Source organism: Colletotrichum lupini, chromosome 2 (genome assembly GCF_023278565.1).
Source record: "Colletotrichum lupini chromosome 2, complete sequence".
Lineage (NCBI taxonomy): Eukaryota > Fungi > Ascomycota > Sordariomycetes > Glomerellales > Glomerellaceae > Colletotrichum > Colletotrichum lupini.
In genome coordinates this window covers 5,218,810-5,231,960 of record NC_064675.1, presented here as the reverse complement: position 1 = coordinate 5,231,960, position 13,151 = coordinate 5,218,810, and the positions used below count along the sequence as shown (strand labels likewise).

The 13,151-nt window shown below is 52.3% G+C and overlaps 7 protein-coding genes across 7 annotated transcripts; 4 read left to right on the top strand and 3 right to left on the bottom strand.

Annotated features, from left to right (window-relative positions):
* Positions 1–52: 52 nt before the first annotated feature.
* Positions 53–927, bottom strand: CLUP02_03902 (ribosomal protein L24e; the record flags this gene model as incomplete). Its single annotated transcript, XM_049282919.1, has 3 exons — positions 53–610; positions 703–814; positions 923–927. 3 exons carry the CDS (start codon positions 925–927, stop codon positions 53–55), a joined length of 675 nt encoding a protein of 224 aa, XP_049140062.1.
* Positions 928–1,453: 526 nt separating this feature from the next.
* CLUP02_03901 (DnaJ domain-containing protein) lies at positions 1,454–3,521 on the top strand (the record flags this gene model as incomplete). The annotated part of the gene is made up of 9 exons (XM_049282918.1): positions 1,454–1,504; positions 1,564–1,691; positions 1,802–1,936; positions 2,025–2,087; positions 2,170–2,329; positions 2,367–2,416; positions 2,746–2,912; positions 2,986–3,061; positions 3,398–3,521. The coding sequence occupies 9 exons, from the start codon at positions 1,454–1,456 to the stop codon at positions 3,519–3,521; spliced, it is 954 nt and encodes a 317-aa protein (XP_049140061.1).
* A 321-nt stretch (positions 3,522–3,842) lies between these two features.
* CLUP02_03900 (QDE-2-interacting protein) lies at positions 3,843–5,695 on the top strand (the record flags this gene model as incomplete). The annotated part of the gene is made up of 5 exons (XM_049282917.1): positions 3,843–4,250; positions 4,306–4,352; positions 4,405–5,133; positions 5,187–5,609; positions 5,668–5,695. The coding sequence occupies 5 exons, from the start codon at positions 3,843–3,845 to the stop codon at positions 5,693–5,695; spliced, it is 1,635 nt and encodes a 544-aa protein (XP_049140060.1).
* A 116-nt stretch (positions 5,696–5,811) lies between these two features.
* On the bottom strand, positions 5,812–8,394 carry CLUP02_03899 (Ku70/Ku80 N-terminal alpha/beta domain-containing protein; the record flags this gene model as incomplete). The annotated part of the gene is made up of 7 exons (XM_049282916.1): positions 5,812–5,829; positions 5,898–6,376; positions 6,456–6,667; positions 6,726–7,120; positions 7,201–7,743; positions 7,797–7,857; positions 7,907–8,394. The coding sequence occupies 7 exons, from the start codon at positions 8,392–8,394 to the stop codon at positions 5,812–5,814; spliced, it is 2,196 nt and encodes a 731-aa protein (XP_049140059.1).
* Positions 8,395–9,121: 727 nt separating this feature from the next.
* CLUP02_03898 (uncharacterized protein) lies at positions 9,122–9,893 on the top strand (the record flags this gene model as incomplete). Its single annotated transcript, XM_049282915.1, has 3 exons — positions 9,122–9,168; positions 9,247–9,641; positions 9,727–9,893. The coding sequence occupies 3 exons, from the start codon at positions 9,122–9,124 to the stop codon at positions 9,891–9,893; spliced, it is 609 nt and encodes a 202-aa protein (XP_049140058.1).
* A 202-nt stretch (positions 9,894–10,095) lies between these two features.
* CLUP02_03897 (uncharacterized protein) lies at positions 10,096–10,390 on the top strand (the record flags this gene model as incomplete). The annotated part of the gene is made up of 2 exons (XM_049282914.1): positions 10,096–10,279; positions 10,332–10,390. 2 exons carry the CDS (start codon positions 10,096–10,098, stop codon positions 10,388–10,390), a joined length of 243 nt encoding a protein of 80 aa, XP_049140057.1.
* A 41-nt stretch (positions 10,391–10,431) lies between these two features.
* On the bottom strand, positions 10,432–10,944 carry CLUP02_03896 (uncharacterized protein; the record flags this gene model as incomplete). The annotated part of the gene is made up of 1 exon (XM_049282913.1): positions 10,432–10,944. The coding sequence occupies one exon, from the start codon at positions 10,942–10,944 to the stop codon at positions 10,432–10,434; it is 513 nt and encodes a 170-aa protein (XP_049140056.1).
* Between the last annotated feature and the right edge of the window lie 2,207 nt (positions 10,945–13,151).

Sequence of the window (13,151 nt, the reverse complement as noted above, 5' to 3'; positions counted from 1 at the left end):
GTAAAAAAAGAAGACGTGACAAAAACGTCCCTCATCGTCGTCGTCGTCACGCTCAATCCTCCATATCGACATCGCCATCCTCGTCATCGTCGTCCTCCTCCGCATCCTCGTCGTCCCACTCGCCGTCGTCCTCCTGCATGACGCCGCCCTCGCGCTCCTCGACAACGTCGCCGTCGACAGTGACCCGCTGGCGGATCTTCTCGCGACCAAACACCTTGCCGGCCTTGCTCTTGGCCAGGCGTCCCTCGGCCTCGAGCGCGGCAATCTCCTCCTCGGTGGCGCCCTCGGCGGCGAGCCTCTTCTTCTCGGAGCCGCGCATGCGGGGCAGCAGGTGCTCGTTCTCGGCGACGAGCTTGCGCGCGGCGGCGATCTCGCGCTCGCGCTTGCCTTGCATGCGCTTCTTGTAGAAGACGCGCTCGCGGCGGGAGCGGATCTCGGAGACGCGCTCCATGGCCTTGAGCGTCTTGGCGACGAGGTCGCGGTCGTAGCGGACGGGGACGTTGCGCCGCGCGCCGAACTGGAGGGTGCTGTCGACCGTCATCTCCTTGTGCGCCGAGGCGCGGTAGGCCTTTGTCCACTTGAGCTTGCGGGGGTTGCGCTTCATCTTGAACTGTGGTGCCAAGGGGCGGTTAGTCCATTGGTCGTGGAGAAGGGGGGAATGGGTTCTTCGCAAGAGTCGTTGAAGATGATTTAGAGACGTACGTTCTTGTGGCACTTGCTGCGGCAGAAGCGGAACACCTTGGAGTCATTGCGGACAAAGGTGATGCCCTTGCTGGGGTAGGCAGGGCGACTGCAAAAGTAGCATGTCTCGATTCTAAAAGCATCATGAAGTTAGAAATCTTGCAAATACGAATGAAGTGAAGAGTAAACCATGGGTCAATGGTTGACTTGTATGACAATGGGTAAATAAATAAGAGCATACCTCATTGTGACGGCGTTGATACCTTCACGGGTATCACGTTAGTAGTCACACGGTCGTTGGGTTGTTGGTGTTGGTTTCGACGACTCTTCCAAACACACACACGGGGAGGGTTCAGAAGGCGGTGATCGAGACCTCGACCTCCAAAAGTTTTTTAGAAATTTTTCTTCTGCCGCTCCGAGGCACCGCTTATCGATTGTGGTGGGGCGGGGGGGAACTGAGTTGGTTTTTTGCTGCGATAAGATTGCAGCGGGATCGGTGGAACCCAGGGGTCTGCTGACATAATGCAAACGAAGCTTCCATTCAACTGAACCTGTCGGAACGGTCCAACAGGTCTTCCGAAAAGCGGCTCAGCACGGACCAAGACCGGCGCATCGCGGCTTGCTTTGTGAGCGGCGGCGACTGCAGCCCAAAAAAAAAGCTCTCCTCCGACTCCGAAGACCTTCTTCGCGATACCCCATCCGCTTTTTTCCGCAGTCATCCACCACCTTCCGACGACGTATCGACGAAACACGAAAGAAAACTTTAGCGGTCATGGCTTCTGTTCTTGCTATCGGAGGCGGCGCTGCCGTCGCAGCTTTCTTGGTACGATAGAAACAAAGCGCATTCAAGATGGACCACGACTAACAAAAGTGTTCCTACAGGGCCGAGCTGGTCTGGTCGCATGGCGCCGATCACGCGGCGGCGTCGGCGCGATGGGCAAGGCTTTCTACAAGGGCGGCTTCGAGCCCAAGATGAACAAGAAGGAGGCATGCCTCATTCTCTCCCTCCAGTGAGTCGACGAAATCCCCCGAAGCACGGTAACCTGGCGAAATACCTGGGAAGACGATGTCAACCTGGAAATATCGGAAAGAAACAACATCTAACATGATGCGTTCTTAGGGAGAGCGGCGTCACTCGTGACAAGATCCGCAAGCAGCACCGCACCCTGATGCTCCTGAACCACCCCGATCGCGGCGGTAGCCCGTACCTCGCAACCAAGGTCAACGAGGCCAAGGAACTGCTCGAGAAGACGACGTCTTGACACTAGCCGTAATCATCTCGGCATCTGGAAATCTGGAAATGTAACAACAAGCACGAAAAAAACATACGAACACAAAACAAGATACCACGGGACCAACGGACGGACGGATGGGCCCCGCCCTTGCCTACTCAACTCCGAATCCGGGTGACTGCATGGTTTTGTAATAATAGATTGGTCGTTCTTCATAGCGGTGGCGTTTTATGGGCGACGACATGGATCTCCTCAGAGGGGTTCTAAAAAAGAGGGGGTTCGCGTATGACTGGGCTGGGATGGTCTGGTCTTTGGGTATCGGGGCCTGTTGTAACAACATGTTTAATGGCATGAGACCCTCTCGTCTCTCTTCTCTCCCATCTACCTTCTTAAACCATCGAATCTGCCTTCATTCTGTGCTCTACATATGAATGAGCGCCTTTTGAAGCATAGGAACAGGTTGGAAGGGAAAGCAAGCTGGTGGGCGTTGATGCTCAGTACCTGTGCGTTGTGTGGAGACGCCCCCAGCCAACCTAAGGTAGAGTGGACTGATTCGGGCTGTTTACCTTAGTCTGGTTGTGTATGAGAATGCTTTCACTGGGGAAAGTTTGGACATTAGGCTGCTGCTTGCGTTAATACGATGAGTTATCTGATGCTGAGATCGGTTTGTTGGGCCGCGGCTGTTGTGTAAGAAGTGTTTGGATAACTTCAGTCTGATCCAGTTGCGAAGCAATTTTCGACCTTGATTGTATTAATGCATACATCAGTAGCCGAAGCCAGACAATTGGGATGTTTTCATCCGTTTGCCGTTAGCTATTCCCACCACTTCAAGCTCCCTATCTTACAGCTTGATGACTGAAGCTTTTGACCTCGCAAACGCTCGGGTTTCGACTTACATACTTGTGCGGAAAAGTTTGGAAGCGTCCCCCCAAGGGTGCTTCAACTTGTCCAGCCTGCCTAAGATGTTATTGAAGCTTTGTTTCCTCTTGCAGCCTACTTGTTCGCTGTAACTAGACTCAATTTACGTTCTCGGATCTGTCCGCGAAGTCTGCTCATCTCACTCATTCCCTAGCTGAGAACAATGCTAGAGAAATGGAGCTGTTGCTGCTCTCAAGTGCTTTCTGGAAGCGTCTGTCTCCAGAATATCGGTGCTGTACTTTAGATTTTCCTCAATTACCAACTACTTACGACTTGTCAAAGATGTATACTGTAGCAGCAAAGGGACTTCAAAGACTCCTCTTTCCCCTTAATACCCGTTAAAGCAGGCTGTACATCTTGATTGAATACCATCAAAGTTATCATCATTCTGAATCGCACTATTCTATAAGACTCGGAATCTTGTTAAGTAGCTGCCGCCGCTAACGTAAGCTACTGAGGGCATGAAAGAATTTACATGTTCGCGTTCATAGCGACAGGACTTGAATAAGTCTGGCAATGTACTTTTGAGAGAGCTTTGTCACTGTGATCTCCATGATCCACCTCAGTTTGCTCTCTTTGCAGTATTCACAATCTCCTAAGGCTGGATTCATCAGTATTATCGCGCATTCCGCCTCACTATTCTACTCATCTTGGTTGTTCCATCGTCTAGCTGAGTATTTCACCTCTTGAAGTACCGGTAGGGAAGGCACCTTATCTAACTGCCCCTTTCTCTTTCTCTTTGATCCACAAGCCTTCTACCTTTTAAAGGACGTCCGTACTCAGAGATCTTCCCTTCTACTTCTACCAAGTTCAACTCAGCTTCGTTAGGCCAACCATCACCAGTCAACTACACATCCATAAGGTCTCACTCATACGTACTCAATTAAAGCAAACGGCTTCTTTTTGGCCGATTCAGACACTTTGTTTTGTCTTTCGAAATTCCATCTTCCACTCACCTTGCGCATTCACACACTCTAGTATTCTCTACACTTTCCGCACGCTCACTCCACAATGGCCGTCACCCAAGCTGAGCAGCTTGAGCGTCTGTTCGGAGCCTTTGGCGACGAAATCTTCTTCGAGGAAGGCACTTCTCAAGAAGTGGAAGATACCCTAGAGGAAATTGTTCTGGACCCTCTCCTTCTCGATCGTCAAATTGCAGCCAGGAAAGCAGCAATCCAGGGAAAATCTATCACCAAGCCAGTCGAGAAGAAAACTCCCCACTACATCGGACCGCCTCTCGAGCCTTCCAAGTCTGAGAAGTTAGCTCCTGCGGATTTCAACGCCCTAATGAAGCAAGACTTTCCCGAGTTCAAGGGGATGAAGGCGGGCGACCTCTCGGCGGAGAACATGACCTTCGTCTCTTGGGACGTCGTCCAGAGATACCCTCTCAACTTCATCGGCAAGACCAATCGACCGAAGGTGAGCGATCGCACTGGGTAAAATTGGCTCATTTCCTAGCTGACGCCGAATACAGGCAACTCCCTTCTTTGATGATATTACCGAGGAGCACACTTGGGACTTGTGAGTAGCCAACGAGGCTTTTTTCATACGAGAGAAATTGACTCCTTTCTAGCTTTTACGTCTACCACCCCAAGGCCTTGGATCAGTCGCCCTACATCTTCGTTCCGACCATTCAGTTCCAGCACTTCCTGGACATCGTTAATGCCTCGATTCAGACGAAGCTGACCATCCCTGCTGGTAAGCCAGGCGAGATGTTCTACCTCGTGTTCGGCTCCAGCTGCACCATTCGGCCCAAGTACATTGCCCGCTCCGCCTCCCACAACGAGTACCTCGCCCTGAACGACGCGATTCCGCCTCCCGAGGATGACGACGCGTGTGACGATGCCACTGTCTTTGGAATGGAGACGCTCATGAAGCTGCTCAATATGCACGCCAACTTCAAGGATATCAAGACCAAGAGCAAGAAGAAGAAGCAGAACAAGGCGCTGAACCGGGCCGAGTCCCTCTACGATGCGCAACTGTACCTCGGTCTTCGGCCCAAGGCTAGCGATGTCGATGAGAAGAACAAGAAGGTCGAGCTGGAAAAGCCGGTTCCCCATGCGCTGGAGCAGAATGTGGTCTTTGTGTGCATCGACATTGAGGTCGCTGAGGAGCACCACGGAACCGTATTGGAGATTGGCATCTCGACCCTGGACACCAATGACCTCGTTGGCGTTCCCCCTGGCGAGAGTGGCCGCAACTGGGTTCCGTTTATCAAGAACCGCCATCTCGTGACCTACGAATACCGTCACATCCGCAACCGCAAATACCTCAAGGGTTGTCCTGAGCTCTTCAACTTTGGGTAAGCCATGCACTATCACCGTCTCAGAAGAATCAAAGACTGACCATACACAGCAAGAGCGAGTACCCCAAGCTCAGCGAGCTCCCCGACAAGATCTGCACCGCTGTCAGCGACCTCTCCTTCGCCAATAAAGAGGACGCCGCCGACAAAGACAAGCGCCCCCGCACCATCGTCCTCCTTGGCCACGACCTCGGAGCCGATCTCGGATACCTGGACAAGATGGGAGTGGAGCTCTGGGGAATCAGCGGCGTCGCGAGCCGTACTCTCGACTCCAAGGACATGCACCAGGCCTGGCGCGGCGAGTCGCAGGGCCGCAGCTTGGGTATGGTGCTGACTGACCTGGGCGTCGAGCACAGCAATCTCCACAATGCGGGCAACGATGCGGCGTATACCATGCAGGCAATGCTTGGCGTCGCTGTCAGAGAGAGAGTTAACGAAGACCAGGAGAAAGGTGAGAAGGAGAAGGTTGAGGCGAAGTGAGGTTGCTTGGACCGGCATGTAGAGGAGCATTCTCCTTCTACGCATTCACACAAGCACGTTTGGAAGATGGATAGATAGTTAGGCATGCACAGGAATTGCGTGCACGGGAATCCGTCCGTTGCTCATTCAGGGCTTACAAGAGATCCGCCGTAGACTATCATGATTTTCCCAACGCCCGCTGTGATTTGACCTCATCACTCATTTTGACTTTAGAAACTGCAATCGGGGTTAGTAAAACGGATCACTCAGAAAATATCAAACCATGATAGAGAGATAGAACGAACCTCATCAGCCTCTTCGCTCTTGACATTCGAAACCTCCGACGTCCCCTGATCAATCAACCCCAATCTCGACGTCCTCACCCGCCACCACATCTCCCTCCGATCCCCGCCCAGCTCGCCCGAGAGCATCTTCTTCTTCAGGTCCCTGATTAAGTCATTATACACGCCCGGCTCCTCGAGCTCGACGAGCCCGCGGCGGAGGACGCTCAGGTTCTCGGACGCGCGTGCGTAGTTGTTGTCGCCGAAGCTGTCCGTCACGAGCTGCGCGACGACGGCGGCCATCTGCTTTGCGGCGTCGCGGATCTCGGACTCGTCTTCCGCGGTGGCGAGGGCGCGCTTGAGGTCCGGAATGGCGTTTTCGGGGGTAATTTTGGGGCTTTTTAAGGCGGATTTGGACGTCGTTCCTAGGAGGGCGTCGACGTCTAGGCCTGAGAGGGGTTTTGCGGCTTCGAATTTGCGTTTTCCCTTTGCTTTGGGGGGAACTACCGTGGATGTCAGCGGGATGAGGAAGGAAAGGAGAGAGGGGAGGCGAGGCTGGAAAGCAAAGGGGTTGGTTTTTACCTTTCTTCACTTGTGCTGCTGAGATGAGACCGTCGATTTGGGATTTTGATTTCTCGACTAGTTCTTCTGGAGGCGCGGCGTAGCGCACTAGAATGGGAGGAATTGGGTCAATCTGGCCTTCCGGGTTGACTGCCCTTTGGCGGATGGCTTGGTTGATTCTGTGGATAATTGGGTTGTACGTGTCGTCTATGGCAGCATACTCTGACGGGTTTCTTGTAGGACGTCAGTAGAGGGTTGGAATGCAGATTGAATGTTGTGAAGTGATCATACCCATCGTCATCAGTACCAAAAGTACCCAGATCCATAGAATCGACGTAGTCGCTCATGGCATCTGTGAGCTCATCGCCGGGCAGCAAGCGGTGATTTGTCGTGATCTTCTGCCCGCTGACGGTGATGACCTTATCGAGTGGCGGGAACTGGTACCCCCGAACATCCTCCGCAAAGGGGAGGGGTACGTCATAGAGGCACTCCATGTCCGGCTCGATGCGCGGGGCTAGGAGAACGAGGACGGGGTCCTTCTTCTCCTTGACTACAAGTCGGGCGACGGCGTAGGACTCGAGCTCGTAGAGGGCGTGGATGAGGGAGGACAGGGCGAGCTGCGACTTTTCGTCAAACTTGCGGGCGACCGTCACGCACGTCTCGCCCATGTTGAGAAACGGCTCGTACTGCAGTGTGAGATTTCTTGTTAGAGAGAAGAAAAGGGGCGGGATTTGCATAGTGGGAAGAAAACGTCTCAGTACTACACCTTTTCGCAGGGAATGAAGCCAATGATGCTGAACGTCTTGACCGTTTCGAGCTTGGTGACGTTCCACTCGGACTCGCTGATCGCGACCGCCGTGCGGCCGTACTGGTACCCTTTGGCGAGGGACTCGAACTCAACGTCACGCTTGCCGCCCGGTGCGTCCGGGTCATTGATCTTGTACGCCCGCGCCGACTTGACCGCCGCGAAGCCAGCCGACGTCGACTCGACACCCTCCATGGGGTCGCCGCCTTCAAGTTGCTGCGAGGGGCCAGGTTCGGCCGATACTACGACGGTGGAGGCGGTTGGGGCCTTGGCTTGCTTGGTCTTGAAGTAGCGCTCGACGTTGATGACTGCGGGCGTGGGTGGAATCTTGAGGTCCTCTGGAGGGTCAGCCAGACCGAGGGTTAGGGGTCCGTCGTATGTCTTGTAGGGCTTGACGGGTTTGAGGCGCGGCGTGTCGAGCTCGTCAATGGCCTCTGCAATCGTTGCAAATTGGGCATTGTCGCATTTGGAGACAAAATCCTTGAGAATTTCTTCATTCTTTTTCTATAAGTGTATTGTTAGTTTTGTAGAAGCGAGAATGAGCAAAGACGCCGGACCTTGATTGACGGCTTGTCCTCTTCCTTAAAGCCGAACTCTGCATCGTCAAAGTCCACGCCCCTGCTTGGTGTTAGTGCGAACGCTACGCTGATGCATTGGACAAACTCACAGTACTATCAGCTCAATTCCGTCGTGATTGATCTTTTTTGCAATCGAATCGACATCGTCGCCGTCAATCACAGACGTGCCGTCGGTGATGAGGTAGATGCGCCGCTTATACTTGAGCTTCTTGGTAAACGTCTCAATCATATCGACGGCGAGGACCACCGCCGAGACAGCATCACCCGTCTCCGTCTCGCTCGGCTTCACCGCATCCGTGAGTTCCCTCAGAGAAGTCATAGTCATTGGGCCGAGCTCCTGCAAGACGGAGATGTTGCCGTATCCCTCTTCTTCCCCCATGGCGTTCTGGGTCTCATCCGTCTTGAGACCGATGACGCCGACGGTCCATGTTTTCCGCGAGGCGGCGACTGTGGTTGAGATCTTGTCCCATACGTACCGCATGCTCCAGTCCAGGTCAGATTCGGTGCGGCCGTTGTGGCAATCGGCCATGGAGGACCCGAGGTCGACAATGTAGACTGATGCCTCCTTGTCCGCCATTGTGAGGATGATTAGAAGAAGTTGGGGTTTTGGGATGGACGAAGAGGTCTAAAGGCAAGGCATTGAGCGCAATGCAATGCAAGGTCTTGCAGCATGTAAGAGAAGCTCTGAGCAAGCGATGAAGGTTTCCTTTAAGAAGGACGTTGGCGCACGGAGACTTTGACTTAGATCCTAGCTCACTTTAGGCAGATGAGGTCCATTGAGCTCCAGGCTCCGGCGCGACCTGGATACACTGGGGAAGCGCGCTACAACTGCATTCTGGCTGTCACCAACACGAAGTCACGTGGCGATAACGATAAACAGCCCGGCGAATCAATCATCTCATGACTGTCAGCTTCTCATGCAATCCCAACTATGTCACTAAGGTACCTCAGTATATCTTCCTAAAAACGTATAGAGAGTTGAATTTGCGAATCGAGCGTCAAGTTGTGAGAGAATACCGTACACCCAGCTTTGTATGTGAGGCATTGGACTAGCAGGCGAGGTAAGGACGGAACTTTAAGGACCCCGAGCTTGCACCCGCTGGTGCAAGGAATGGAGCTATGCCGAGGTGACCTCATACATTCGACGGGACCCCTGTACTCCTCACGAGCGGCTCGTTCCAGATGGCACCGCATCATTCTATAGCCTCTCAATCAATGCAACCACTCTTCATCATCCAACCTCACTCCAAACGGGTAATCTACCATTATCAAACACCTTGCATCAGTGACCGCCGTTGCCCGTCATGTCAGACTCCATCGCATTCTCCCCGGGTCCCTACCACATCATCTCGTAAGTCGTTCTCTCTCAGAGTGCATCGAGTCAGATCATCATTCGTCGTTCATCGATACTCTAATACTATCAACATAGCTATGGAGCCCTCCTAGGAACGACGTTCTTCCATGTAAGTCGCCACCACAATCCGGATCCTGGATCAAAGTACCCTAACAGGCCAAATAAGTCCTTTGTAAACGGCATCACAATGTTCCGCGTCCTCGAGCGGCCGGCCTTTGCAACCGCCCAAAACGCCCTGTTCCCCGTCTACTTCACCATTCAGACGGCTCTCCCCGCCCTTATGGCCCTCACCTACCCGGGCAGCCGCGGCCTCCTCGGCGAGCAGGCCAGCAGCATCACCGGCCTCCTCCAGGAGTCGAACCGCTACACCGCCCTGCTGCCCATCGCCACCATGTTCCTCACGGGCCTCGTCAACCTTGCCGTCGTCCTGCCCAAGACCGTGACGGTCATGAAGGCTAGATATGCCCAAGGTGAGTTTGGCACTGATGACAGCCCCCGCATCGCATCGGCGTCTACGGCTGGCCGAAGGGTGGTGGTACTGACTAGTGGACACAGAGAAGAAGGATGGAAAGAAGAGCTACGACGCCGCGCCGCATTCTCAGGAGATGCAGGCTCTCAACAAGTCCTTTGGCAAGCTTCACGGCATCTCCACCCTAATCAACCTGGCTGGCTTCATTGCTATGATCCAGTACGGTTTCTCGCTAGCAGCTCGTCTTGACTAAGGCCACGTCCATGTATAGTAGTGTAAGGAGATTAGGTGACTGGTTAGGTTGGCCGAAGCCGTGTATTAGGATTTGACTCATTTGCACGTATGTACAAGTCGGCAGATTACCGCAAAACGCAGTACGTTCTCACTTTTCCCGTCCCTTTTAATCATGTTCATCAAGTGAACCCCCCGAAAAATAAGAAGTTGCTCATGCTCGAATGAAACGCCGTTTGGTGAGGTGCAAAGACATTCGTCTCTGTGCGCTACTGATTGCCCTGATGTTGCGCTGTCCGACGCCTCTGCCTTCCTCGCAGACTGCTAGTGCTTCCTCCGTCCGCCCGTCCATCAATCCAATTTTACGCCTGGGTATCGTCTTCAACTGGCGCAAGGTGCTCGACGCGAGTCCGTTCGCGAGCCGAACAAGCCGTGTGTCGAAGTGTACTGAAAATGCAAGAACACCGAAATTCAATCATCGTCGCCGGCGGTAACTCGGTTGTGTCGCCGTCGCTGTAGCCAGCGACATCTTGTCCCATTTGACCGTGATTCGTCGTCGCCTAGAAGTTGTTCTTGCGCGGCGGGAGCGGAACGTTCTTGAGAGCCTCGCTAGAGGCGAAGAGCTCCCTCTTGGCATCCTCAAGGGCCTTGCGGCGCTGGGCCTTGACCTTCTCCTCGTCGACGACCTGGACGGGTCGCTCGACGGCAATGGCTCCTCTGACAGTCCAACGGCCAGGCTTGCGGGAAAGAGCCTCCTCGACGTCGATCTCGGCGGCGGGCTTGGGGAAGTCGCGGGAGAGGGGCGGCAGGGGGTTCTTGCTCTGGAGCGCGGAAGAGGTCGTAACGGTGCCGCCAGGAGTGATAACGGGGCGATCCTGGATCTCGGCAGATGTGCGCGAAGAGGTGGTTGTAGAGCTCTGGATAGAGGTGAAGTAGTCGCCCTGGACAGAGGCGTCGGTGGAACCCGTGACGGGCGTCTGAACGTTGTGTGCCTGAGAAGCCATTGTGTAGTCGTAGCTGGGAAGAGATGAAAGGTTGAGCAGTTGCTCTTCAGAGATAGGGAGGGGAGCCATGGCTGCTGATATATGGGCTATCGAAAAGCTGTCTCCGGTGGGGTCTGATTTGCCGCCTTTCTTCGGTCCAATGCTGACGAGACGATTGTTTGGGACGGTGGAGAAAGATAGCGTAGGTCCGTAGGAAAGAGTCAGGTTCCGCGGGACTATTTTGAGTGGGTGTGGGAGGAAAAATAGGGATTAATCTGGGCCAAGGTGGACAAGGTTATGGAGAAAGGGCCGCAAGGTACGGACGAGCCAGGGAACCGTGGTATGTGTGGATGTGGTTGACGTTGGAGGTGGGCGGAGGAGAGCTCTCGGATCGATCTAATTGTTAATGCTGCTGTTTTTGGGCGCAAAGGGACGGCGGCCGAGGGAACCTTGGGTGATCGTGACGAGGGAAAGAAAGTCAAAATATCGACGGCAGGCTCTTCCGGTCCAAAATTGGCTATCCTTGTGACTTGTGACCGTAAAGTCCGAACATGTGTGGTGTGTGGCAAGCGGGGAGGAGCAGATTTATAATGCTTTCCGTCTGAAGCAAACGACCTGATTTTTTTTTTCCTTTTTGGATGTGTGTCTGATGTGTCTCTCTATGGGAAGAAGCAACGGACCGAAAGGGCAATAGCGATGAAAACTCGTTCATCACCTGAAGTGCCTCGGCGAATTCCATTTTTCACCCGGGAAGGGTCCGTAGAGACGGATCAAACTAGTGAACTTTTTCTTTCCCACACACGCTCTCTCTTTCTGAGTCTAAAGTAGGTACTAGTCGGTGTTGTCTGCTACACCTTCCTTACACGGGACCTTTTCCATGCTTCACCTGGCTTAGCTCCCCCACGCCGAACGTGGCCAGCCTGTCAGCCGCCTAGCCAAGCAACCAACCTCATCCACACCCAAACGCCCCCCAAGGGCCAATACTCACGATCCGTGCCTTTCCCCGGACGAGGGTCTCGACGATGCTGCACCTGAACTCCTCTCCTCCTGAACTCTCCCTCGACACCCCACGCTCATTCCCCAGGGTCTCTGCCTGGTCGGTGAAACCTGCGAAAGCGGTGAGGCAGACATTCATCTACACCGCTCAAGGAATGAAGCCTTGTGCTGACCGTGGTCGGCCGCTTCGGGCAACTTCCTCATCCTGGTCCAAGTCCAGCTTAGGAAGCAATAGAACCAGACCCCATGGCATGCCGCGCACGCAATTCGGCCTCGGATTGTGTGGTTGAAAGCCCCCCGGGACTGGGATGGCAGTTGCGACGCCGTAGTCGGAGGTCCAAACGATGTCGCGAACGGAAGAGAGCCGCGGTGGTGGTTGCTACACTGACAGAAATGCAGCGGAGCCAAGCAGAATTCCATCAATTGATCATCAGGGACTAACTACGGCAGACTACAAGAGGCACTCCGCCAAAACCGTTCTTTCCAATAGACCTACGGCCACCGTAAATTTTAGGTATCAATAGCGCGACTTTCTTATACGTATAAATAAATATTATAATAAATCCCGTATATTATTACAAGGAATTGCTTATAACTATAAGTAGTAGTGGTTATATAAGGGCAGTTATGCTACTTAGCGAAAGTAGGGTAGCTAGGGGGCATATCTTCCCTACTAATTTCTATTACTAATTAATTTCCCTTTTTTCTTAACTAACCTAATATTCCTTAAATAAGGTAAGTAATCCGCCTACGCCCCTATAGTTACTTATTAGCGATTATATTTCGCTTTATTATACTTTATACCCTTTTCTACTTTACTTTTATTACTATTACCTAATTATATACGTAATTATAAGTATAATATTCGCAATTTACTAATTAGAAATATTAATTAAGTATAATTAGGCAATTTTATACACAATTACTAATACAATTTTTACTAATTAGTAATTATACTTCTTCTTAAGCTAATATACGCGTAATTATAAGTATAATTACGCGTATATACCTATTTATAATTTAATTCTTTTTATTTACTTTTTTCTTTAGTATTAACTATTTACGTATATATACTAATAATTTCGTATAGGATACTCCCTTTTTTAATAATCGCATACGCTATATAATACTTATAATAAGCGCTTAATATAGCGTTCTGGCCTATATTAAGGGTATATAGCTCCTAATAGTCCCTATATATTAACCTACGTAGTACCCTAACGACCTTACGTCCTATAAAATAACCTCTTACCTCTTTATTAATACGTATACCTCTATATAATAGCTTCCTTATTATACGG